Below are 27,124 nucleotides of genomic sequence, written 5' to 3'. Positions count from 1 at the left end.
AGAGAAGCGATTTTTACTTTGCACGAGTAGATTCATTATTTATTCACGTGTGCGATAAGCGATTAGTTTCGCTTATCCGGTCAATTATATGTATCTTTAAACATTATGAAAATAACAAAAGTCGACAAATTACAAATGTTGATCAAAGAAATTATAAATCTGCTTATTTTTGTAATTTTCATCTCAAGGTAAACAATAAATTTCTTATATTACAATAAACTCAAAAGAAAAATCACATAAAACAGACTGAACATCGTTCACAATCAGTTGTCGAGATAACGAGATATATTTCTCAGCTTATAACGCGAAAAAGTAGAATAAAAAAGAGAAGATTTATTATCATCTCTTTTGTCATCTCTGAAGATTTATGACGCTTATCTCTTATTGTTAGATTGGTATTATATGTATTGTACATATAATATATATAGCAGAGATTGTTAATTTATTTAATTATACAATAAATTTCTCAAGGCGAACCGATTATGTCATAATTATAATTTTTCTTCACCAATACGTTTATCAGTGATAACATCTACAAATCTTATACTGACGGTACAATTTACAAAATTAATGATAGAAAGGGACGATCTTCAAATTTTCTAATCTAGTGATAAATAATATAAACTAATTAGTATTATGTATAGAATTATAATTCTTAAATTGTATTATAATAACATGTGACTGACGTTTCTCGAGACAAGAAAAGGCAGATCGCTCATCGACTTCAACCAATCACGTTCCGATCTGACTGTCGTATTTGTAGAACGCGGCTTGCGTTTTATAGTAACATTTCACGTTTATATTATTCCTAGGAACTTGTCGTCCGTGTCATATTTCTTATTACGCGATCTCGCGCCAGATGTCATCGGTTTCGCAGCAGCCAGCCAGAGCCAGCGTGTTTAAAACGTCAGTACGTTCACGACGATAGAGTGGAGCGGATGTCTTGTCGGTCGTCGGAGCCGTCGAGCGTGTCGGAGCAACGTCTGGCGACGCGATCGCGCTTATCAGTCGCGGTGAGTCGACCGCGATAACGCGCTCGCGAAACATCGAGGTGAGTTCGTTGATGCGCGAATTTTCCGAAAGAAAAGGAAATAAAAAAAAAAAAGAAAAGAAAGGAAAACACAAATCGTCCGCGCCGCTCTCTCGCGCGCGCGTACACCTACCTGATGCGCTCGCAGATCGCGGCTCCGCGGAGAGGAGATCGCGGATACGTGAGATCGATTTTTGCACCAGGTGTTTGCCATACGTGATTCATCCTCCTCGCCGCGGACTTTCCCGACGCGCGCGCGGGGAGATGTGAGCTTCGACGTGTCCTCCCTCCGACGAATTCGGGGCGAGCCGTCATCCGCCTTTGAACGGGGCCACGTGGACCACGTCGGGAGGCAGGAAAAAATGTGAGCGCCCTCCCTTCCTCTTTCTTCCTTTCGAACGACCCTTTTCGGGGGATACGTTATACGCGCTCGATCCCGAACACAAGCGCGAGTAAAACTTTTTCCTCGTTCTCTCTCCGTGGAAATTCTTCGGAGAAAGTCTGCCGCGTTGTGGAGTCATCGGTTTTCGACGATTTGTCGCGCAACTTTGTCACGAAAGTGGAAAATTCGAACAGGTAGATTAATCCCGGTTTAGAAAAGAAAAAAAAAACATTGAGGGCGGTCGCAGGCGAGACCGTTTCTTTGCAAGTCTACGAAGAAGACGGTTTTACTCGACTATTATTATCTAGAAATTTATTTTAGATAATCCAACAAAATTGTTTCCAGATCTAGCCAAATTTATCTGACTAAATTTTTTTATAATATATTTCAACCAGATCGTTCTTTCCGTGCATAAAAAGCAGAAGTTTTTAATGAGAATAATATGATTTGTGGAGAATTATATGTCAAGCAATTAGATATTGTGTGTGATAAAAAACGAGAATATGTTTGTTGAAGCGATTTTGAACTCGTTCTCCCCCCCCCCCCCTTTTTAAATTTCGTAGGATTTATTACACTCGGGATGAATCAGTTGCGATGCGACTGAAAAGGTATAAACGCGGTAGGAAAAAGCTTACAGTTTGCAACGTCGTAAAGTAACGGTTAATTCGCCTGAATGCAATCGCGTAAAATTGCCTCTCATGCTCTCAGAAAGAAGACATTCTTTCGCGTAAATTGTCTCAACTGACGATTAGGATGATTCTATCTGTTACGTGTAATTAGTCCTCCTAAAAAATAATTTTTAACAATTTTGTAACTCGCTATGTAATTCAAACGCGTGTATACTTAACATAACGTAACGTTATTCGCAGTATGACTAACACGAAAGACTATCGTGTAATATTAAGAAACTATCATGTAATAATCGCATATTATAAAGAAAAAATGCGATAAGACAATATATGGTATAATAAAAGAAACGTCACGCACATAATACAAGATGATACAGATTATTTTCTTTATTGCCATTGGTGGGACATTCGTTTATGATTTTGCACCTTTTAGTTTATGACGTGCTTTTTGCTTCACGCAAAAATGTCAGTCTTATTATTTCCCGAGAGACGTCGTGATATCGAATTGTTTCGCTGACGAGACGCGATTCCGCGTGTAATGTTACCCGCGATTCTAGCCGAAAAAAATTGATCCTGTGTGGAATTCCAGCGAATTTTGAAAACGTTATCTCATTATTTATTCGCGTTGTGTAGGTATACACGTATGCGCATTTCGATGATTCGGCTAATGATCGAGCGCCGCTTATCGCACGCACTCGCTATCATATAGTCACCTGATTGAAATGAGTGTCGAAGAAAATTGCGATATCACCTGAACCATATTGAATATTAATGCTTATCTTGAGCTCTAAAGGGCTATCCCATTCATTCAAGATTAATCCGTAACAAAAATACACGTGTATTTTTGGTGACGTTAAAGGACATATGCATAGAAAGGACAATTTTGCTGAGAGGTATCTAAAAATTTAACTAGATACTGATCTAAAAATAAACTTGATTATTGAGCCATTCAAAGAGTAATTATGTACGATGTTTAAACCGGTTACTAGAACGTCAAAACTTTTGGCAGCATTGCTCATCATGCTTGACACGCTTATGTAATTATTGTATTTTAATGATCCAACAAAAATTATATCTAGAACGGTATATCCAACTAATTTTTTAAATACCTCAGCGAAATTGTTCTTTCCGTTTTAGAATCTCTTAAAGTTTTTGTTATTAGTTTCAGAAGAAAAGTTTTAGAAGTTTTGAAATTGTCAAAACTATACTCAAAAAAATTATAACGCTTTAACTTAGCATAAATATAAATACGATAATAGTCTACATGAATACAATAAAACTTATGAAAAAAGTAAGATTGTACAACATAAAATTATTCTAAATCATTATAAATTATTATTTAAAAATTAGAAAAATATTCGAGGATCATTAAGACCCATAAGTTACGGATTAACAAAGTAGAAAGTAAGAATTATGAGTTCGGTCTAAACTTAACGATTATATATTAGTTCAAACTTCTCAAAAGTCATCAGTTTTATTTAGGTAGTCCGAATGTGTTATATAATTTATCGAGTTTCTGGTAGTAATATTTCACGCCAAGGCGCAAACGCAATACACAAGTAAAATACATTATTCTGGCGTATTACGGGATATGTTTTAGGGATCCCATCTGGATTCCGTTATGTTTTACAGGAGTAAGAAAGAGAGAGAGGGAGAGAGAGAGGAATTCTATTACACTCGTTGTGTTTATTTCGACGCCTCAGTCAGAAAACCCACTCTTGCGTTAACTAGAAAAAAAGCACGGATAAATTTCCTCGTATTATCACGTTAAATATCGCAATATCAAAGTCTCGAAAAATAAACAAAACTGTGAGTCTTCTCTGATCTTTGATCTGAGATCTCCTTTTCGAAATAACTTTACCAACTTCCGTCTCAATTCTTTGATAATCTGTATTTTGTTCTAAGGAAATGACTTTTTGAAGTTTCTTCGTTTGAAGAAAAATCTTTAAACGAGATGCTTCAAAAAAGTCATTTTCTCAAAGAAATTTAGATTGTCTATAAAGCGTTTGGAATTATCAGAAAAAGATGAAACATTTTCTCAAATATGGTATATATAGATTTATATGCCGTGAAGAATTTTGATCGATGCGTGGACATTATCGAGAATAAGTGTATTAAGACAACTACTGTTATTTCTTTGACAGTACAGTTTTCAAAAGATTAATCTCAAATAATCCAGACGAGTCTCGATGATCAATAGGAGGCGATATCGCAATTTTCTTTAACGGTTACTCCAATCGTCCTAACGACAGTAAATGGCGCGATAAAGCGTGATTAAAGGAGGCGCTCGTGAGTAAACGGGTGACCCAATTTATAGTAGCCGCTCGATTTTTTCTACCCTTGATACCTTCGTTTACATTCGGCCGGTAGCGATTTACGCGCAAAGAGAAGGGTAACTCGCGCGCCATCGATCGTATACCGGAATCTCGTTCATCGCATTGCACGCACACGCGACCGCGCGATTGCACTCATTAGCGCATGCACGCGTGTAACGCACGACGGAACGACCCGTGACACGCATTCCGCCACCCCCTCTTCGCGCTTCTTCGAACTCGAATTAGATTCTACACGCGTCCGTGCGCGAATTAAAGCCCCGGTAAACATAATAAAAATAATGCAAGTTAGATGCTGCTAAATCGAAACGATAAAAAATCAGTTTCCCTGGAATATACTTTTAGATATTATAATCTGCAGGACGTAATGTATTTTTCAATCGTGGAAAATTGTAAGTTTTTATTATATGGTGTGTAAAATATCGTATTAGATAATGTATTTTTAATCATGGAAAGTTTTCAGCTTTCACTATGTATACATGTACTGTACTATATACATAGATGAATCAATAAGTAACCTTAATTTTTATTACCTTGATCGTTGAGGACAAAATTAAGGTTACTTATATTGATTAACCTATCATATTAAGTGTATTTACACACATATGTTGATATGTCATTGCTTTGGAAAATAAGTCCGTTGCAACTTGAAGGATAAATGATCAAGATAAAAATCAACATTAATAAAAAAATATCTAAGATCTAAATAAACAATGTCCTTATTATTAATTGAAACTAGCTCCTTTTATATTTCTACATATCTATCTAAGCTTATCAGTCGCGCATTAATTTAATGCTACGATCCTATCGCGCAATTGTTCGATATCTAAAAGTTATTCGAGATCTTTAACGTTAATAAGAAATAAGAAAGAAAAATATAGGCTATTCTTTGTTTCTAAATCGTAGTTTCAAAATACATTGAACTCTTATCAGAATTATTGGCAAATACATCAGATGGAGAGAGAATGTATTTTTCAATTATCAATCGTGCGAATGAACGATAAGTTCTTTAGCAATACTTTTGTCCATATACAATGTACCTGTCTGACTAATTTCATTTTGTTTTAATGACAAATCGCTGCACGCAAGCTTCGAATCTGTCCTTCAAAAGGTACTTCGATTATTTTTGAGTGAGAGGCTATTAAGATTAATCTCTGAATGACGTACTGGGATTTCGAAATAGTATCTGAAAATAACGCGATATTTCTGAAAGCGTTCTAAATTCCTGCTTCCTGTACACTTTGGCGCAAAGAATTTTCTCGCGGTAACAGACTAATACATGTATTGCATTTTTTTGCAAAGATAGTTTACTTTGACTATCTACACAGAGTACACAAGATATTCGATAAACGTTGCATAGACACTCGTTTTTCAGTATATACTACAGTATTGAGTATTGTTACGAAGTCTTGTACATATACAGTTGCCACTTATCTGGAAATTATCACATATTGTCGTACTAAAGTACCAGATAATAAATAATGCAGAAGTCAGTGAATAATAAATGTAATCCATAACGAATAACTTATGCAGGAACGTTTGCCTCCTTTCCCACTCGATTATAAGATCGATTTAGTTAAATAATTATTAATACAAGTTCGATGAACGTACGAGACATATGGATACATGACATTTGATTAGACACATGATACATGACATATGAGCAGCATTGGTAAAAAAAAAAATTTTTTAAATATATTTTGAATAACAATATTTATGGCTCTTATTGGAAATATACATTGTTTTATATTTTTAATGTTTCGAACAACACATGAATATAATAGTATTAAAAGAAACATTCTTCAAACACGTTTAAAGCATATTTTTTATCAACTTTGTATATACATATTTGAGAAAATGCTGGAAACGATGACATATATTGAATGAATATTATAATGTGCTCATTGTGTGTCTACGTTTATTTTTGACATTTGGCTATTGGCTATCTGCAATATTTCCATGCTGACGCTGATAGAAAGCTTACATAAAATTTTGTTATCATTTTCGTATTAAATCCGATATCTCAATGTTGTCTGAAATAACATATATTCATTTTTTATAAAAATTTAAAATGGATATGCATAAAAATAAATTACAAATTATACACAAATATTTAGAAAAATATATATATGGTAAACTAATCTAATTAATATTTCGACGTTTTTGATATATTTAAATAAATGTTAATTTTTTTTTATTTGCAACAACGTGCCGCGGTATAACTCACAATTAGTATAACACTGCACAATTGCGTCAAGTTCGCATTGTATTTGCGTTTTCTGTTTGAAAGGTACACGCGGTGATGCACGTACGATTGTTATTCTATGTTATTCCGGATACATACAAGCGCGAATGATTCGTGGAAATAAGCGAACACTTGGTGAGAAGAATAATATCAACGAACAGATTTCGAATCAAACGATTGTGCTTAAAAACTTATTATTGGAGCAAGAATGCGAAGACGAATTATCTTCCAAGTGCGATCGAAGAAGATTGAATATCTGCTCTCGAATCGATTCCACAAATTCTGATTATGATACAATTTCATCTATATTTGTGGATAAAGGTGTGGCAGGTCAGACCATAACAATCGATTATCTACGATAATTCTTCGCACGAAAGTCTAGCATTCTATTTGATGTCAATAGTATTTTGTCATTTACAAATAATTCAACAACAGAGTTCATAGAAATTATTAGCAAATCTTAAATTCTAAATATTACAAAATGTTTCAAAACCCATGAGTATTATTTGCAAATAATCCTCAAGAATATGTTATTTTTATTAAAAACTTTATAAATCTATGATTATAGTTTATAGAAGTTATATGAAATAGCAAAATTTGGAAACTTTGTAACTTCTAATATACCAAAAATAAAGCATTAACTACATATATGTTTGATAATTGTCTTCATTGAAAGTGTCCTCTCTTTTATATTTCCCTTGTTAATAATTATTTAGTTATATGAAAGCAAATCATAAGAATGTTCGAGAACATGTATCATTGTTGAAAGTTTTAAGAGACTCAACCGATTCTCGCAAATTTTACTCTGCACTTATTGTTTCACACAGTCTATACGGAATTTTTTTTCTGTATCGCGTATGTGCATAGATGTGCCAGCATGTCCGAGGACGACGCGCAGGAAGCAGCCACCGAGGAGATCGAGAGACAGGGATCTCTTTACGTATTTCCGGGGGCAGGTCGCCCCAACTGCGCGACGACGTCATCGTCGTCTTCGTCGTCGATCTCGACGGCACCTCTCCAGCCGCCTCCTCTGCCGTTCCTCCACGGTGGTTCGACGACGGCGAGCACGACAATGACGACCAGCGTCACGATGACGACAAACACGTCGAAAAACAGCAACAGCAACGGCGACGAAGACGAGGATGCAGTAGAAGAAGTCAGCTCTCCGGCGAGGAGGAAAGCCTTTCCAAAAACGCACGCGAGATCGGCGAGCCACGGTGGTGCCTTGGCAGATGGTACGACCGAATGGCAGACCTACGGGTCCTTTCTGGGTCCATTGACGACGGTGGGAAGTGCCACATCCGCGGGTCGACCATCGGCATTAAAGAAGCCGGGCCATCAGCGAGCCTTCAGTCAGGGTCAGGTGGCGGATGTAACGCAGAGCCAGCCAGCCGTAACGGGACACCACCGTGTTGGCTCCAGAACAGATTTTATCCTACCACCAGGTCACAGGGAGGATGGCAGACCGCCTACAGCCGGCAGAATGCCTTCCTTTCGCGGACATTCCCGTCAAGCGTCCAGGTACGAAGTAAGAGAGAACATAATCATGTATCATTGTGAGTGATAAAGATTAATTATCGGCTAACAACATAATAAATGATGCGTTAATAAAATAAACAAATAGTAAATAATAATTTACAGAATTTGCATTACGTAATCACGCATATGATTTAAAGAGATTTAAAGATAAGATCTATTTCGGTATCGGTCTTTAAATTTTATGTGTAACTGCATATCATGTTATTCGGTAAATAAATCTTTATGCTTTCTCGATAAATGGTTGATATATAAATGAGTGAGTAAGTGAATAAGAAAGAGAGAGATATCAATAATGAATATAAAATCCTAAAGGCCTTTAAGATTTTATCATAAGAGACACAAACAATTTTATTTATAATTTGATATAAGAGATACTTGAAAAATTAATCGGAATAAAATAAAAATTATAATGTTATCCGTGAATTATATATTATCTGTGAGTTCAAATTTTATATGTTGTATATGATCGTTTGATAAAAATATATATTTGTAATCAATATTTTTCATCGATAAAATATTAACATTGAATGTTTTATCATAAAGTATATCGATCAAAATTATAAATTCGATGAATACGTGAAACTAAGAATATTTTTTAATTAAGAATAATATCTTTTACAAAAGGTGATATATATTTTGTGTACAGTTTGTAGAAAGTAAAGTGCTAAGACAGATTTCGTCGCGACTGTTTACAGATCGGAGTCTATCTATACGATAAGACGTAGTGTCGCGCCTCCATGGTGGAGAAGACTATGGGCTCATTATTTTGGTCCATTGCCAGAAGAACCCCGTTTAAGAACAATAGTCCCGAATCATTTAGTCCCCCCGAAGACTCCGAAGAGACAGCATCCCAATGGAGATAGGATGGACAATAGGTGAGAATAATGAGACGAGAAAGATGTGTATGGTCCATTCGAATTGAAGACTCTATAATAGTATTGACCACGAGCAGTTTTGTTAAAACAAGACAGAGAGAATTTAAAAAAGAATATATATATACTCTTTTTATACATATATATATATATATATATATATTCTAACTTATACCCTTATGTTATTCATTCTAACTTATTGAAGTTGACAAATTATTAATATCCTTCTAATTGCTTGTCGGTATAGAAAAATATTAAATTGCTTGTCAATTTAATGTGTGATATTACTACTCTTCTCTGTTCATGATTGCATTTAAAACCGAAAGATTTTTTTTTACAAAATTGTATATAAATTCACTCTGAAATAATTAAGCACTAAGATCCGCTTTGACCACAAAAATAGGTTCACTTCTCTTAATTGATTTACTGAAGTTGAAAAAAAAACGACGGGCTAATCAAAAGTTTATCATCTCGTGGCCAGAATCCGTTATAGAATCTCTGAATCAGACGGACGGTCCGTTGTCTCACAGAGTCTCACACGTTTTCCGCGTGCTCACTTCTTCTTCAGGGTACGCACAACGAAGTACACGGCGCTGAGCTTCCTACCTCGTAACTTGCTAGAGCAGTTCCACCGTGTGGCCAATCTGTACTTCATTTTCATCGTGATGCTTAATTGGGTGCCGGCTATAAACGCATTTGGCAAAGAGATTGCGATGATCCCTGTAGTATTCGTTTTAGGCGTTACGGCGCTTAAGGACTTCTTCGAAGATCGCCGACGACTCGCCAGTGACCGGCGTGTGAACAATTCCACCTGTCGTGTCTACGTTAGGTGAGTGCAAGCAACATCGTAGTTGTACACAGCAAAGTACAGCATACGGGGATCGTATAAGCCCCCTTCCCCCCCCTTCCCCGGAAAACTTCCGTGGAAAAGCGTGTAGAGATAACTCAAGTTTTACAAATAAAAAGAGCCGATATAACGTTACGTGTCTATTTGTAAACTATACGTGAAGTTCGATAGGAACATTAACGAATGTCAATGAAATATGCAGAACGTTAATACGTCTGTCATTGGGAAAGATATTAGAAGAATGTGAAATTCGAATAATGAAGTAAAATAATAATTGAACACCGAAAAAGTTTCGGTTTTATTTCTAATAATGAATTATTATTCTATATGTACGGGGAAGCGCTTCGCGTTGGATAAAAAATTAAACAGGAACATTTAATTTTTCAATTGGTGTCGGCCTTGCGCTCATTTATCCTTGTTCGTATTGCCGTACGAGTCGTCGCTTCAGTTAGAATCCTTGCGGCAACGGAATCCGATAGATCGATTCCAATAAGACCGACAATTCCAGATATGTAGGTCACGTACATGTGAACGCGAATGCGCGCGAGCGAGCGGTTGGCGTACATTGCGGTCGAACATGGTGAAGAAAGTGTCCCGTACCGTTCTTTTCCCGCAGTACACGTCCGCGTACGCAACACATGATACGATGTTCTAATTCGTTCATCAACGTTGTTCACGTTTAGTTCGAATCGACGTGTCTTGCAACGATTACAACGGGATTATTAACAACACGAACGACAGTCACGACAACAGTTTGGATAACGCATATTATCGTACATAATGCGCGTTAAGCCGTTAACATTCGTTATTCGTCATCCGAACACGTCCGCTCATTTCTTACTTATGCATCGCCGAAAATGCTTAGCAAATGAAAACAGAGGTTGTTGCACACGCGATCGAATCAGATAGATTCGCCACGGCTAGAGTTCTCTAACCACGGCTGATACGCTTGCGCCGATAAACGCGTATGTACGCATGCCACGTGGTTGGTTGTACCGCAACGCGAGGATGGCTTGAATTACACAGCCGAACCAGGGAGGAACGAACTCCAAAATATTGTCTCGTGACTTGCAACAATTATGAGGATGATAACTAGGTCTATTAACGTTAATTTGAATTCTCTTCTAATAAGATAAAATCTTTCCATTTTCATTTTTTTTTTTTTAATAAAAACAATTTAATTATAAGACGTGAGTAATTTGACGTATATTAAATTATTGTTATTGTATGCACTTTGATTATTTAAGAAGAATTATCTAAGTAAGTAGCATATCACCTCCTCAATAGGTTTGTCGGGTAAGTTTTTGAATTACCACTTCGACATCAATTCTTGTTCAGAGTGCATAACTTATCACTCAATGGACTCGATAACGACAAACGCGTTGGTCCACGTAGTCGACATCCTGCTGCCTTGCATCTGTGTTTCTAACGCAAATTTAATATCTCTTTCGAAATACGGAGTCCAGTTTTCCATACATAAGTTCCCCATTCTTTATTCAATATATGGAGAAAGCAGCTTATTGTTAGAATAAAATTTCCAGTGATCAAGTGGACTTGAACACGCGGGTTCTCCTCATTACAAGTCTGACGTTTTACCACTAGGCCACAGCGCCGCGCCGCTCTAATCCATTCTCTTTGATACACGATGATAGCTCAAAAACTATTACTGAGCCTTATGTACCTATATAATATTTTCATCATATTAAAAGCATTGTATGTGAAAACCAAGGTTGAGTAAGTTAACTTTTTTTTAAAATTAAATTAAGTTGAATGGCTTATAAAATTAATAAAATTAAATTAAAAGTTGAAGGAACAAAAAGTTAAATTAAGATTGATTTAATTTAAGCTAAAAAAAATTAATTTTGAAAAATGTCCTAATTTTTCTTAAAATGAGATTACTTTAAGAATAACAATTACAATATAGATTATCAGATAAATTTAATTTTTTTATTTACATATAAGTTAAATAAAAAAAATATAATATATGTAAAAATTTTAAAAATAAGTGGATGTGTAGCATTGTTTTACAACAATTTTCAACTAAGGCTCATTTCATATTTCATGTTGCTGAAATATAATATTTATGACACCTAAAATTAGTGTGATTTAAATGTAAGCAGAAATTTACAAAACTTAGCGAGCCAATCAAAATTGACTATTGTATAACGTGACTCTTATTATAAGGTCTCTAATCATAAAATCATTGAGTTTTTCTAAATTAATTTTCTAATGTTTGAGATCTTATAGACAAAAATATTGGCATTAAAAGAGATTTAAAAAATTTAATTTAAAAAAGTTAACAAATTAAAGTTTAAAAGTAACTAAATCAAGTTAAAAATTAATGCATTTATAATTAACTAAAAAATATATAAGATAGTACAGGACTCCTATAATATTCAAAATACAGCAATTTATTATATTATAAAGGGAATATAACAGTCAAAGAATGATTTAAAAAAATTATGTCTATTTTAAAATTAATAATAATACAATTAAATAATAATGAAATTTTTTTATATTATCATAGGCCTATTACATATTTCGGCCCTCTTATATTTAAGCCCTCTTCAGATATAAAAATTCTAACACAGTAAATTATAACTTTAAATTCATGTGTTTGCAAGATAGATGATTTTTAAGAAATGAATGTTTAATCAGGGACTCGACAATTACTAGTTAAGCGATTGGTTGATCAAATGCGAAAATTTCTCAAAGTCTAAAAATTGAAAAAGTCATGTCAATGATGAAATGTTCGTCAAAAGTTAGATATTTCAACTGTGATTTGAAGTCAAAGAAAGTAAAAGATTAATATCACAGTAAATGTACGTAACATCCGATGTATAAAATTGAGATAAATTAACAAGTATATAATATTGAAACAAGTAAAAGGTATAAAATTATTGTAATCACTGCTGATTAAAAACGTCTAATTGTCACGACGAACAAAACTATAATGAATTTTTTATAACTAACTAGCAATAAATTAAGTTACAAGTTATTAACTTTTAACTTTTCTTTAACTTTCAACGTTTAAACTAGTTACTACCTAATCCTGGTAAAAACTAACTCATGTGATATAAAAGAGCATAGAAGTCAATGCGAGTTCTTAGTGCCAATTTAATAATTAAAAATTTTGTTTATTTCTAAAGTACGAAGTGTTCTTTAATATAAATATAAATGTTTATTAGTCATAATCTTTTATTAGTCATAATCAGTATATCGAATTTTATTTAATTGCATAAAAATACATTAAAAATTAACGTGCGTAGGTTTTTCAACATAACATTCTTTAACATTATATGATTACTCGCTAATAATACGTGTGTCTCATTACATATGAGGTGAACTTTTTTACGACTGTTGCATTGAAAAATTGTAGAAAAGAGTTTTTTGCGATTTCGTCACATAAGCGTATCCTATGGAGATTTTTTTTATTTGACAGTCATAGTCATTATTACAGCACTCCTATAAAATTCATATAATTATAAGTAAGAAATTAAAAAAAAAGAAAGAAAAATATACCAATGACGTTACAGATTATGCAGGTAAAAAATTAAATTAAATTAGAGTAATAGAGTCAAAAGTAAATATTGGTAATTTTTCGGTATTATTCTGTTTGTTCAAGCTAATTCAGTTCATCGGGATTCATACAATTAGAGCGAGGTTATCTCGACTTTATATCGATGTAAATTAAGGAAAAATTGAGATCCTCAAAAACATGAGAATATATATATATATATAAATAAAGATAATTACTTTGTTACCTAAAAATAATATTCTTAAATAATAATACAGAAGTAAATCTATGAGCTTTATAAATTCGTTTTAATTTAACAAAAATAAATATATATACAAACCATAAAATCGTTTAATTTAACAAAATATAAAACCAAACAAACAAACGTTTCGACTCCGATCGGGTCATTCTCAATGTTTAAAATATAACGGTTATAAGATACATATACAAGATTAATGTGATTCTCTTAAATTATTTTATGGTTTATATTTTTGTTAAATTAAAACGAATTTATATCAGATTCGTAGCCTTTCTTCTGTATCATTATTTATTTTTATTGAGCCTTGTTACTTATATTTATAATATTCTTAATTTTTACATCTATATGAAAATCAACATAGATTTTTATTCAGTCTCGTATAATTATAATTGTGGTTCAATTGCCGTTAGTTGGTCTATCTAATCGTTCACTCGTCGTTTTGATCATTCTTGCGAACGTGGGCAGTTCCGTGATCGTCACGAACCCTCGTTCATAATGCAACGTAATCGGAAAATTGATCGATGACCTGGCAATTCCGATACGACGTCTCCTCGGATTTCGCCAGGCGACCTTGCCCTTCGACGTATCTCGTCACATCCTGTATACGTCGATTTCTTTTCAATATTAATCCACGATCATGCTTGTAATACAAAAATCATTCCATAATTTGTATAGTAGTCTTGATTTAAAATCATTTTTTTATTGCTACGACAAAAAAATAACTGCGTTATCATAACAATGAGATAAAATATTTATATGTTTACCCGTGTCAACACAGAAGACAATAAATTCTAATCTGTATTTGATGCGAATATTATACAGATCTGATGCAGCCTAGCCGCGACGCACTACCTGCCGATGTATTTGCGTGTTCTCTATCGGAAAGAACGATCGATTCAAAATTACGTTGGCGACTCTCGGCGGCGGCGGCGGCGGGCGATTCTTTGAGTCGTGACCATACGCGCTCGCTAATCGTTCAACTCTATCGTTTTCTGAACGTAACGTATCCGCATAATAGTGCGAATAACTCGTTCTCTTTTCCTCTTACACTCACGGCCAGGTCGATTCTGATCTCGTGCGCCGAAGGCCTTGACATTCGCATTTACTGCCATTACCCCTTTTTATCTCGTCTCGCGTAGCGCGAGCCTTACAATCTTTCGATTCCGCTTGTTAGTCTACCGCGACATATTTTTATTGCAATTACGCGCCTCTTCTTTTAATGCTTTCTGGAAAAATGCCAGCGTCTTTTGGAAATGCATATGCGTACAACTTTAATGGAACTGTAGAATTTCTTTGAGTCACGAAATCAATCTTTTTCTTATCTCAGCTTATTTAATTGGTTTAAATAATTTAATGTGGAATTTAATTCCTCCCTTCGTTCATGTAGGTTATTTTTCTAAATTTTTAGCACAACAGATTGTATCATTATCTACCAAGGCGCGGCAGTTAAGCGAAAGTACTACTTATGATCTGTCTCTGTATTTAATTAAAATTCTGCTCCGTTTCATAGCCTTACAAGATTTGTCTGATTTCTATAAACATTCTATTCTATTTTATAAATGTCCATGAATTGAGGAATCAATTGCTGTTTCGATTTCATCAGCATCTACAAATAATTTGAAAAACATCTCAGCAAATAGATTGAAATGGATTAAAATGAATTCAGATTTTCAGAAATACGGATTCATGAATGTTAAAATGAATCCTTTTCAATCCCATGAATACATTTTTATTCATTTATAGGAATTGTACGGAACATATCTGTATACTTTCAATCTAAAAATAATATCAGCTTTTTCAGTACCTCGTGAATTCAATTCAAATCAAAATTTTGAATAGGCAATTTTGAAACGCAGTTTTTCAATCCATTTGTATCATATTGAATTTAATTGAATCCAATTGAATCTAAAAAATGTTTTTACTGTTTAAAATACGCATTCGAATGGACAAAATGTCCAATCTATTTTAATCCATTTTCATTTGCTGAAATTGTCTTCCTTTGATTTATAATTGTTTAATTAAACATATTTTGCAATATTGTTAAAATTGCAAGTAAAACATAACTTTCTCATGCTATTTCGGAAGAAATATCGCAAGATTCGTGTATACGAAATTGTTAATCATCACACTTGCCTCGTCTGTTTGACACCGATTGTGTGAAATATACAGCTATTAACCTTCGTCGATAGTTTCGTTGTTGTGGTAGCCGCTGGACATGCTATTGCATTTAAACTTCTCCTAAATCTGAAGCCGTAAGACCGCCTACTCAGTATCTCACTTTAGAAGCCTCCTTTTCCACGAGACTCGCCGACGAAACCGACATAGCATTCGCAAACATCTAAATGTCATCCAATACACAATGTTCTTCCGTTACGACGTTACAAAAAATTTCGTCTTAATCAAATTTGAGACGGAAAAATATACATCCAACCCATTTTTCCCTTTTTCAGAGTTTTCTGAGTGCCGTTAAACCAGCGAATGATGTCACCAATTACGTCATGCGATGCGGGTGTGAACGTACGTACTGCGTGTACGTTCACATATCCAATAACTATATCGTTTCTCCGAAACGCGCTTAAAGTTCTGAAATATCGACGAGTAATCAAATATATTTACATACCGAGACATTTTACAGGAAACTTTTCGTATGAACAATTCAGCGTAAAAAGCATAATTATAAATGTTTGACTGATGTGTTTTAAACTATAAATAATTTGCACTTGTTCTCTAACATATTTGATGAAACAATAGGCAGATTTTTTACGATTTCATTCATTTAATCGGAATTATTCTTTTAACAAAAGTATCTTAGTTTTCTTATTTTGCATTATTAAGTTTTAAATTAGTAAAGTATACTTTATTAGCTTTTATGTAATTTTAAAGAAATTGTATTTTATAGTATTCTTTTAATTTGGACGACTTTTTGCAAAATTGTTTAAGTATGAATATTAAAAATGATGATAATTATTCCTCAATAAAATTGATTTTAAATAAATTAATGAATTTGCAACTGATGTATATTAACTATAGATAACTATAGAGTAAAATGTCATAAGTATCGGAATCGTAACCGTTCGAAGTTCAAGTTGTAACATGTTAAAAGAATGCCAAGAAAATGTTAAGTTGGAAAGTTTAAAATTTTTTCCCGCAAATATCGTATAGAAGTTCCATAAATTTTGATAACGGTAATATTGTATAAGTAACCGCTAAGTTATCCTTGACTTGTTATCTCTTGCAACTATATAGAACAGTTAAAAATTGTTATCCTGAAATTGTACATCCGGCGATAACGCACACGATAATAGTGTACACGGTATATTTGATCGTCTGAATACGTGCGACTACAAAAAAATATTATTTATTCATTTAAGAAAATTAGCATATTTACTTCAGGAATCATTAAACAAATGATTACGACGAATTATAATAGCCCTGCTTTAATATGGCATGCTGAGAACGCAGTTACGTTGCTTACGTAATATACCGCAGAAAAACCTGTTATGTATTTTATTTAGGTTCACTTATAGTAGATATTGTTTTTGCAATATTCGTGTACGGATTATATAGAATTCATTAGATTTCTTACTGTATTGTCTATAATATATAGAGATGATTATGATATCAGGCAGATGTTGCGCGAATGTAATTGCATAATTAGCTCATTTATTTGTGGTATATACATCGTATATTCACGTTGCTTCTTTGAGGTGCATAACGATAGAAATCCACGACAAAAAGCAAACGTCGTTTAATCGTGACACCGATACGATACGCAGATGCATAATGCATGCATTTACAATGATTTATGACATACTAAATGTGGCGAAAAAGTGAGCGGTGCAAAGGCACAAGAATAGTGTCTTTCTTTCTATTATCTTCCAAGGCGAATACAAAAGAATTTGCATCATTTAGTCTCGTCTAATAAGGTGACTTTGTAAAGATACATGATATTCTCTTGTTCTCGAAAAAAATCCTTCTATTCACTAATATATTGTGAATCTATCACATTCAAATATCGAAATATCGTTTATGAGAGGATCCGCAGTTCTTAAAGACCATCTTAATTTCATTTCGATGATGATTATCTTTAATGATCGTCCCGTCGTCTCTATTTCATTCCGCGAGATTCACGAGAATGGCTGTGACGATGACGTTCAAGGTCGTACAACCTTGAATGTCGCCACTCAATGTGCTTCAATTAAAGAAATATCGCCAATCAGCTGTTTCGTCATATCCGAAGAGTACTCGAGAGAGATGAATCTTTCTTGAATTAACTACACAAGGTTACTTGTAGATCTATCCATCGTGATTCCATGTCGAGGAGAACCGGAGAGTAATAGGAAATTATATTTTCACGAGACTTTTTCACAACTTATTCCATCAATATTTCGTATATCAATATCTTGACGTACTAGATATAAAAAAATCAATTAAAGTGTAACATGTTTCCTAGAGCTATGTTTTCGTGAGTGATGCTTAATATTTGACATCTCATTAAAAAATTATCAATGCTTGATTAAAAGGAAAAAGAGAGAAAAGGAGCAAAACTGCCTGGCAAAAAATTTTTCATTAGCTTTTTAATTTTTTATCGTATTATTTATTCACGATAATATTCACGATGGTTCATTAATTTTCCGTTTCTGATAGACAAATAATAATTGCTATTGTCGAATGCATATATTTCGCTATGCAAACGGAGTTCGTTTCGTCTTAACAAATATTTGCATTTGAAGCCATGTGAAATGTTCATTTTGCAGTGACGACAGCAGAGTAGCCTTATGAGTTCTTTTTATGCAACGCAAGGATTTCGATTGCTTTCGTCAATTTGAATAAGACGTTTACATAAAATTTCATTTGCCGATTCAACTTTGAGGGCGAGAAAAGTAGATATTTAAATCTTATTTAATTTTCTTTAATAATAACAATATATGTAAATTATTTGATAAGTTTTGTACACATGGAATATATTGACATAACATGAATATTTCATACATGATAAGTTTAGTTCATTAAAAAAAAAAAAAAAAAAAAAACTGCTCTTTATTAGAGAAATATTCACAGTTTCTTCATCATCGAGAATACAATCGGATCTCTATTGTGAAGTCGCGAAATGCAATTTGCGTAATTGCGGACGGTGAAATTAAAAAGCGTCGCAGACGTAGGAGTAATTTATTTATTGCGCGATCCTTTTAATTATATTATTGCTTAATTATGCGTTACGTTTATGCAATTACGTTTTTCTATGTTGTCCAAGTAATGTTTAAAACTAGTGCAACAGTATATATCTTGACGAGATTTCTCATGATTTCATTGTAGCGAGGGCGACAGATACATGAAGGTAGCGTGGAAGGATGTCAAGGTGGGTGACCTGGTTCACCTTTCAAACAACGAACTGGTACCGGCCGATCTCTTGCTTTTGCGAAGCAGTGATCCTCAGGGATTAGCTTACCTCGATACATGCAACCTCGATGGCGAGTCGAATTTGAAGCAGCGTCAAGTTGTCCGGGGTTTTCTCGATTTACAGGATACTTTCCAGCCTTCCAAGTTCCGATCGGTGGTTGAAGTCGACCAACCAAGTACTAGAATATATAGGTAAATATTAGCGGTATTTATTGTGTATTAAAATTAAAAATTCCATTATTTTTAAACGACTTTGGGAGAGTCTTTTTTTGGACAAATTATCAATTGTCTTTCATATCTTTAACGTAAACCTTCGACTCGAGACTTTTACAATTTATTTGAGAATCGCGCTCATCACAATGTTATTGCCGTGATAACGATTAGACGGAATTAACTAGATTACTAGAATAATCCCACTGACGCGTCTGTTAGGTTTCATGGCGCCGTGGTACATCCAAACGGTGGCAGAGTGCCCGTATCCACGGAAAATCTTTTACTCAGGGAATGCGTCTTAAAAAACACTGACTTCGTCGAGGGTATAGTCATATACGCTGGTCATGAGACCAAAGCGTTACTAAATAACGGTGGTCCTAGGTACAAGGTAAACATCAATGGTAAAACGATATCTCCTTGATAGAAATATCATGCATTTTTTGTGCAATTAATCTGAACTTATATTAACTCTGTTTAATAATTGAAAAGTAAAGATTTAGTATCCTAATCAAGATATAGTTTACCTGCAATTCTTGTGCAAAATCTGAATCCATTTACTTAGCAAAAACAGGACAATAAATAGATTACGTAGTATTTTAATTAATATAATAATAATGCAACTATAATGATAATATCTATACTGTGTGAAAAACAAATTATTAAATTTTAATAAATATCTCTTTGAATAGTCTCCTAGCAGAATATTTAATAAATGTAAACACATATATATTTATTATATATAAGAACCATTAGTTTGATTCAACTATCATTTTTTTCATTTATCTAAATATTTATTTTCCGTAAATAAATATTTCGTTAGGACTATTCAAAGAAATATTTATCCAAATTTAATGAATTTTTTTCTCAGTGTATTATAATACAAAACAATAACAAGACAAATGCCCAGTTAACGCTATCTGCAAATTATATATATTTTTAATAGGGGAAAACTGCTTCAGCTACTAAATAAACTTCTCTCAAGCTCTTGCCCATTTCAGTACACAGGGTTGTTATAATTAATGAGAATACACTAAACAGGATTGGATCAGTGTTTAGGAAGATTGCATTTCTATCAGGGAGATAATTTTAGAATAATCGAAATGATTGAATAAATAATGTACATTGAAGAAATACCTTTCTGAGATGCAACGTGCACGTGATTTCAGCGTTCTCGTCTGGAGAGATACATGAACAGAGACGTGAAATGGTGCGTGGTGATATTGATGGCACTGTGTGTGATCGGCGCTTTCGGTTGCCGATTCTGGTTGTCCGCATACACGGGTCTGTCGATAGTGCCATTTTTGCCGGTGCTGCAGGAGCCGATTTACGAGAGCTTACTGACATTCCTGACATTCGTCATAATATTTCAAGTGATGATACCGCTGAGTCTGTACGTGACGATCGAGATGGCTAAGGTGGGACAGGTGTACCACATCGGCCACGACCCGGCCCTCCACGACACGGAAACCGGCCGTAAGGCGGAATGCCGCGCGCTGAATATCACGGAGGAACTAGGCCAAGTGAGTGTGGCAATTTATATTAAATGAATTGCGCGCGCGAAGCAAATATTTTACGATATTAATTTATCAATATTATGAAAATTTTATCTCTCTTGAGAAAAAAGTAAAAATTAGATATTTATTTATATCTTGAAATTGATACACTTCTAATATGAAAAACTAATATAAAAAATATAAAATATAAAAAAGAATTTTTATGTAGTAAATTCAATTAATTTAGTATTTGAATGATATAATCATTCTATATAATTATCGATACTTCTTTGTATTATTTTTTTGAACATAAAAATTTTGCAGATTTCAATTTTGAATAATAAAGGCGAATAATAATATACGAGTCAACGCAAGATATAAATTGCTAACATTAAACTTTAATAACTTTTTTTGCAGATAATATATACAAAATGTATAAATATTATACTTGGAATATTATTATTGAATGACAGGTTCAGTACGTCTTTTCCGACAAGACTGGCACTCTCACGGAGAACAAAATGCTATTTAGGAGATGCGCAGTAGGTGGCCAAGATTACTCCCACATGGGCGACAACGAGAATCTGCTTCCGTGCTCGCGGCTCAAGGAGGACCTGCTCATAGGTACATTTCGACATCGCTTACAGGAGTTTCTTATTGTCTTAGCCACGTGTAACACGGTTGTCGTAAATTCTCAACCGCATCACGATAGTATGAACTCTAGTGGAGTCATCGAGGAACCTCAGAAAAACGGAAGTGGTCCTACGAGGTTTGTATACGTTAGAAGGAGTACAAAAAACTGATAGATTAATTTCATCTTTGAAAAAAAAGAAAATAATTAAATATGGCTTTTTTTACAACTATGAAGATCGAACTCAGATCTATCATCACATTTATTTGCACGATTTTTTTTCACGAACTTAACATCGGGGTATTCAACAGAATAATGGAAGCGAACGCGAGCGCATTTCCGACCATAAATTCTCCACCGGTACCGCTATCTCCGAGCAATAGAGCTGTTCACACCTTATCTTCAGTTTCACCAGTAATTAACACGGCAAATACATTCGACGATACTTCAAAATTCCCGTTTAAAATTTCCAGGTTGGTATAACGCTCGGGGGTACTCAAGATGCAATGGTGTTTAATGGAGCAATATCTTTATAGGCCAAAATTGCTGAACGTAACATCGATACCGAGTCTGAGCATCGGATTGCTGGGACGGAAATTTTCGCCAGAAGGACAGAAGGTTTCAGGACGCAGTCCTGACGCGAAAAACGGCGACGAATTGCTACAGACTCCAGCGATCTACGAGGCGGAGAGCCCAGACGAATTGGCACTGGTTCACGCGGCACGTGCTTACGACATCAAGCTAGTGAAACGGACGCCCCGCAGTGCGATCATATCCTTCCCGGACAAATCAACGATCGCGTTCGAGATACTTCACGTAGGTGCATGGTTACAAGTCGCTCGCGTGAGAATGTAAACAGCTGGGTACTAAAAGAATTATATAAGTGGTTCACCGTTGTCGTTCTTCGAACGCTTGCAGGTGCTACCGTTTGACTCAAACAGGAAATGCATGTCGGTGCTGCTCAAACATCCTCATACCGGCGAGATAATGCTGTACAGCAAAGGTGCCGACACGACGATACTGCCGGCGCTTTCGTCGAGCGACGAGAACACCATCGCCTCGGCGAGTATCCGACAGTATCTGCAATCGTACGCGCGTCAAGGTCTACGTACATTGGTGATGGCGAAGAGAACACTAACGGCGCAGGAGTATGAGACGTGGCGACAAAAACACAACGAGGTGGAATTGGCAACGGAAAATCGCGAGCATCGCATACGCGATTCGTACGCGATGTTGGAGTCGCACTTAACATTATTGGGTGCGACTGGTATCGAGGATAAACTCCAGGCCGGTGTACCTGAAACAATGGCCGCTCTGGTCGCCGCCGGGATCGTCGTGTGGGTTCTGACAGGTTCGTGGAAAATCACTCACCCGCGAGCCAGTGAACAATCGCGACAAACCGGTTTAACATCGGCGACCACTATTTTTAGTGCGAACGTCTTAGAGAGAGATACACGAGGCGTTTCGTATTGAATCGTAAATACATTTTCCCCCACGTAGCTAACGTTGCACATACTCATTATTGCATATAAATACTATTATATAAGAACGATGGATAAAAAAATTAATAGAAGCGTACGTATCGAAAGCCAATGAAAAATAAATATCCCTCGGAACCAATCCGTGTTCTTGAACGTAATTAGCGCGCGTTAATGCGAGTTCTATACCAACACGGACTCATTTCCCGTTTCAGGGGACAAACCAGAGACTGCAGTGAACGTGGCGTATTCGGCGCAGCTCTTCACACCAGCCATGCAGCTGCTGCAGCTGCAGGCGAGATCGAAATCCGTAGCTGAGACGCTTATACATGGTTACCTGGAGTCGGCGCGCAAAGAGCGTATAAACAGTCATTCGCAGCCGGGTATGATAGGCATCGCGGACCCCGCCGGCATATACAACCGAGATTCCACCGAGAGAGATGCACATAGGATCGGTAGCCCATGGCCACGACAACGCGCGCTTGTTGTGGACGGCAAGACGTTGACCGTGATTCTAGATCCGCGATCGGGTTTAACAGGTCCGTTCCTCGAGCTCACGAAAATGTGCTCTAGTGTCTTAGCTTGTCGCGCCACGCCATTGCAAAAGGTAATGCATTGACAATAATGTTAAAGACTAATATTCAAATTCTGTCTTTTATATATTTCAAGATTGTCTTAAGTAATGTCTTGTAATGTCTTAAGATGCTAATACTTTCTATAATACAGTAGCTTATAATAATATCTCAAGGCTATATTTAAGACCATTTTAAATGTAAGTCTAACCATGAATATCTGTGATGACTTTATGACAACTTACTCTCTCGAAACGGTCTTAAATATAAAATCAATTATGGTCGATATTCATAATCAATTCTTATATTTTAAGATCATCTTAAGTACAGTTAAGATGTCATAAATCAAACGTAGCATCTTAAAATACATTATTTAAGACAATCATGAAAATTGAAAAATAAAAACTGTCTATGAATACCGATTTAAATAAACTGTCGTAAATTATCAATTATTATAATAGAATAATAACGAGGAAGAGTAATATAATTCACTTTATGTGTTGCAGGCATATATAGTCCGCATTGTTAAAAAACAGTTGGGAATGAGGACGTTAGCAATTGGCGATGGTGCGAACGACGTTAGCATGATACAGACCGCCGACGTAGGCGTTGGTATTTCAGGACAAGAAGGCACGCAAGCGGTAATGGCAGCCGATTTCGCGATTTCCCGATTTTCTATGCTCAGCCAGCTCCTCCTTCTACACGGTCATTGGTGTTACGACCGTCTCGCTAGAATGATTTTATACTTCTTTTACAAGAACGCTACTTTTGTCTTCCTTATATTCTGGTTTCAAGCAAGTATCGAATGAACATAAAGAAAAAAAAAAAAGAATAAATGAGAAATAAATGATTATAATTATATACCTTTATAATTATTATTATATATCTTATAATCATGTTTTTTTATCTTTTCTTGCAGATATTTTGCGGCTTTTCCGGTACCGTAATGATAGACCAAATATATTTAATGCTGTACAACTTACTATTCACTTCGCTGCCGCCTCTCGCTTTAGGCATCTATGATCGAGTCGCCAAAGCTCGCATATTACTTGCAGCACCGGAATTATACACAAGAGGACGTTTAGGACTAGTGTATCAGTCGTATTCGTTTTGGCTCACGATCATGGACGCTCTTTACCAAAGTGTCGTCATATTTTTTATTACCAAAGAGGTTGGTAATAACATTTTGAATTCGCTATAGAAGTAATCATCACATTACTATAAACGCACGTTATATTTCAGGTTTATGACGATTCGATTATTGACATATGGGAATTTGGGACGACTATTATGACATCGTGTATCGTTGTCATGCTAGTTCATGCTGCTATAGAAACTAGATCTTGGGTAAGTAAGAAATGGAGATGTAAACCACGTAAGAGAAAAGATAAAAATGTCACAGATGTTACATGTCTCATATTGTAATATTTATTTCAGACTATAATCCATATTGGTGCCATCTTCGGTTCCTTGGGCATTTTCTTTGGATTTTGCTTATTTTACAATGCTGTTTGCGTCAACTGCATGGGTCTACCTGGGTCCTTTTGGATAATGGAACAAGCCTTTACACATATCACATACTGGTTGACTGTGACACTTACTTCTGTTCTTGCCTTAATGCCTAGGTAACCTCGCTTTATATATTATAGTAATTGTATGTGAGCAGTATTAGTTCACGCGAATCTACAAAGATGAAACTACTGGATTTCTAGTTTTGTATTTAATCAATTTGAAAAATTTTCTGTCTTTTGCTTTAGGTAATTTAAACGCCATTTATAATCTTGTATGATTGAATTGTTATAACATCATATTGAATATATTAATCTGTATAAAAAATTGTACAGATTAATATATTCAATATGATGCTATCATCTGATCAGAGTTAAATTATGATTTCGCGAAACTTTTGCTACTTCTTTATTATTTCTTTTTCCATATAGTAATTCACCACTAATTAATCGTTAATTTTAATAAATAGCAAATTTAATGGTATTCTTTTTTTTTTATAAAAAAGGTTAGTGTATAAGGCGATACAATCCACTATCACACCAGATGCTATGCACATTGTCACGCGGCAAGTCGCCACGAAAAGCGACGGTCAAATACGTCGGCAACGTATTAGCAGTCAAAGGGGCGAAATCAATTTTATTGCTGGATGGTCGCGTTCCTCGCAACACGCTACTATTAGGTATATCACATTTACACTCATCGTTACTTAATTACTCTAAATAATATACCTATGGGTTTTATGCTGTTCTCTCTCTTTCACTTGAGTATTAATTCATGTATTAATTATTTATTGCAGACCCAGTAGCTACGGAAGTAAAAGCAACGCTCTCACGACTATCGTCGCATAACAGGTACAATCGGATGAAGTGTGTCCATCTCGTTAACCGAGAAAATCAATCGATCACCGAAAAAGGGGGAATGATTTTTCACTATTCAGATTCTCCTCAAAAGCCATGCCGTTCCTTCATCGATTAGAGGAGAATCTTCTGACCTCCGAAAGCCTTTTGCATTGACAATCTTGTCTAATAACTAACTATATTTAATTATTTCTGATTAACGATTTCCTAGCCTTCTGTAAATTGTAGTTCTAATGTTGTAGGTACGAAAGAAAAGTTAGTTAACCGTGGTGTTATTGTGAACGTGAAAAATTGCGTTCGTTAATATCACCATGCAATATAGATCATTAAAGAGCATCAAAACTTCGTTCGAGATGCAATACGCGTTATCGCTGCTCGTAGAAATGTCCTCGTTGCCGATAACGCTAACATTACATTGCCATTTTCGAATTCGAGTTATAGCGGCTGATTTAAAACCGAGTGGCCTTAAATCTCAGATCGTTCGTTGCATTTAATGGCTGTGATTTCTAGGGACCAAGACTGTACGTTGTAACTGCATTGAATCAGGCAGGCCGGATTCGCGAGTGAAAGTCTATGCTGCGTTACTTTAAGTATTTCCTCCTTTATTTTTTTCAATCTAGAACTTCACTCGAACACGCATCTCTGTAACTTCTACTCTCGAGCAGATCGTATTCGAGATGACCAACGTTATTATAAAGACAGACGGACATACATAATAAGTTCTAGTTTATTCTTGTCGAAAATAAATGTACAAAGACATTGTAAAAAGAATGCCAAGCATGCAAATGTGTATATACAAGATATTCCGCGAGATGTATTTTGTAACCGTTGAGAGAAATAGATTTTATATATTAAATCGATTTATTTTTTAAGTAAGTTTTTAGTTATCGTTTTAAACGTCGTGTCATTCGTGAATAGCAGGATGTGGGCGCGGATGCTTAAAGAAGCATAACCGCGCTGAGTTTCTTCTATTTCCGGTCGATTCGCGAGATTAACGGAACGCCTCATATAAATCATGACGTAAAGATACACACGAGTTTTACCTACTGTTGTGTTACTATCTATTGTAATACCACAGAAAATATTGTGAGATAGAAATTTTAATTTGGATAATGCATATTGAATGTTATACTGATAGCACGGTGCTCCTGCTATCTATGTATAGTATTTTGATAATGATCGAATTATTGTTGTGTGCGTTTACTGATGTAAGGAGAGTATTAAAAAAAAAAAAATCAACCATCAACTTGTCTGCATTATGTTTTTGCTAATCCATTTTGCTATTTTATCCTGTTATCCCTGAATAAACATTTAATCA

The 27,124-nt window shown here is 35.0% G+C and overlaps 1 protein-coding gene across 1 annotated transcript; it reads left to right on the top strand.

Annotated features, from left to right (window-relative positions):
• The first annotated feature begins 925 nt into the window (after positions 1-925).
• LOC108782728 (probable phospholipid-transporting ATPase VA) lies at positions 926-25,939 on the top strand. Its single transcript, XM_018551082.1, has 18 exons — positions 926-1,394; positions 7,487-8,140; positions 8,854-9,033; positions 9,599-9,859; positions 18,970-19,245; positions 19,486-19,654; positions 20,433-20,786; positions 21,233-21,528; positions 21,702-21,863; positions 21,927-22,206; positions 22,309-22,741; positions 23,084-23,475; positions 23,947-24,081; positions 24,360-24,611; positions 24,683-24,787; positions 24,878-25,065; positions 25,455-25,628; positions 25,746-25,939. Exons 2-18 carry the CDS (start codon positions 7,497-7,499, stop codon positions 25,795-25,797), a joined length of 4,353 nt encoding a protein of 1,450 aa, XP_018406584.1. The 5' UTR covers positions 926-1,394; positions 7,487-7,496; the 3' UTR covers positions 25,798-25,939.
• The last annotated feature ends 1,185 nt before the right edge of the window (positions 25,940-27,124 follow it).

This window comes from Cyphomyrmex costatus, unplaced genomic scaffold (genome assembly GCF_001594065.2).
Source record: "Cyphomyrmex costatus isolate MS0001 unplaced genomic scaffold, Ccosl1.0 scaffold133, whole genome shotgun sequence".
Lineage (NCBI taxonomy): Eukaryota > Metazoa > Arthropoda > Insecta > Hymenoptera > Formicidae > Cyphomyrmex > Cyphomyrmex costatus.
The sequence above is the reverse complement of the archived record's forward strand: the minus strand, read 5'-3'. Positions and strand labels throughout refer to the sequence as shown.

What these genes read in the sequence shown, in the direction of transcription:
- LOC108782728 (XM_018551082.1), top strand. Translation starts at nt 7,497, where the DNA reads ATGTCCGAGGACGACGCGCAGGAAGCAGCCACCGAGGAGATCGAGAGA. An exon ending in GGAGATAGGATGGACAATAG is followed by an intron (nt 9,034 to 9,598) that starts GTGAGAATAATG and finishes CTTCTTCTTCAG; the next exon opens with GGTACGCACAACGAAGTACA. An exon ending in CTATAGAAACTAGATCTTGG is followed by an intron (nt 24,788 to 24,877) that starts GTAAGTAAGAAA and finishes TATTTATTTCAG; the next exon opens with ACTATAATCCATATTGGTGC.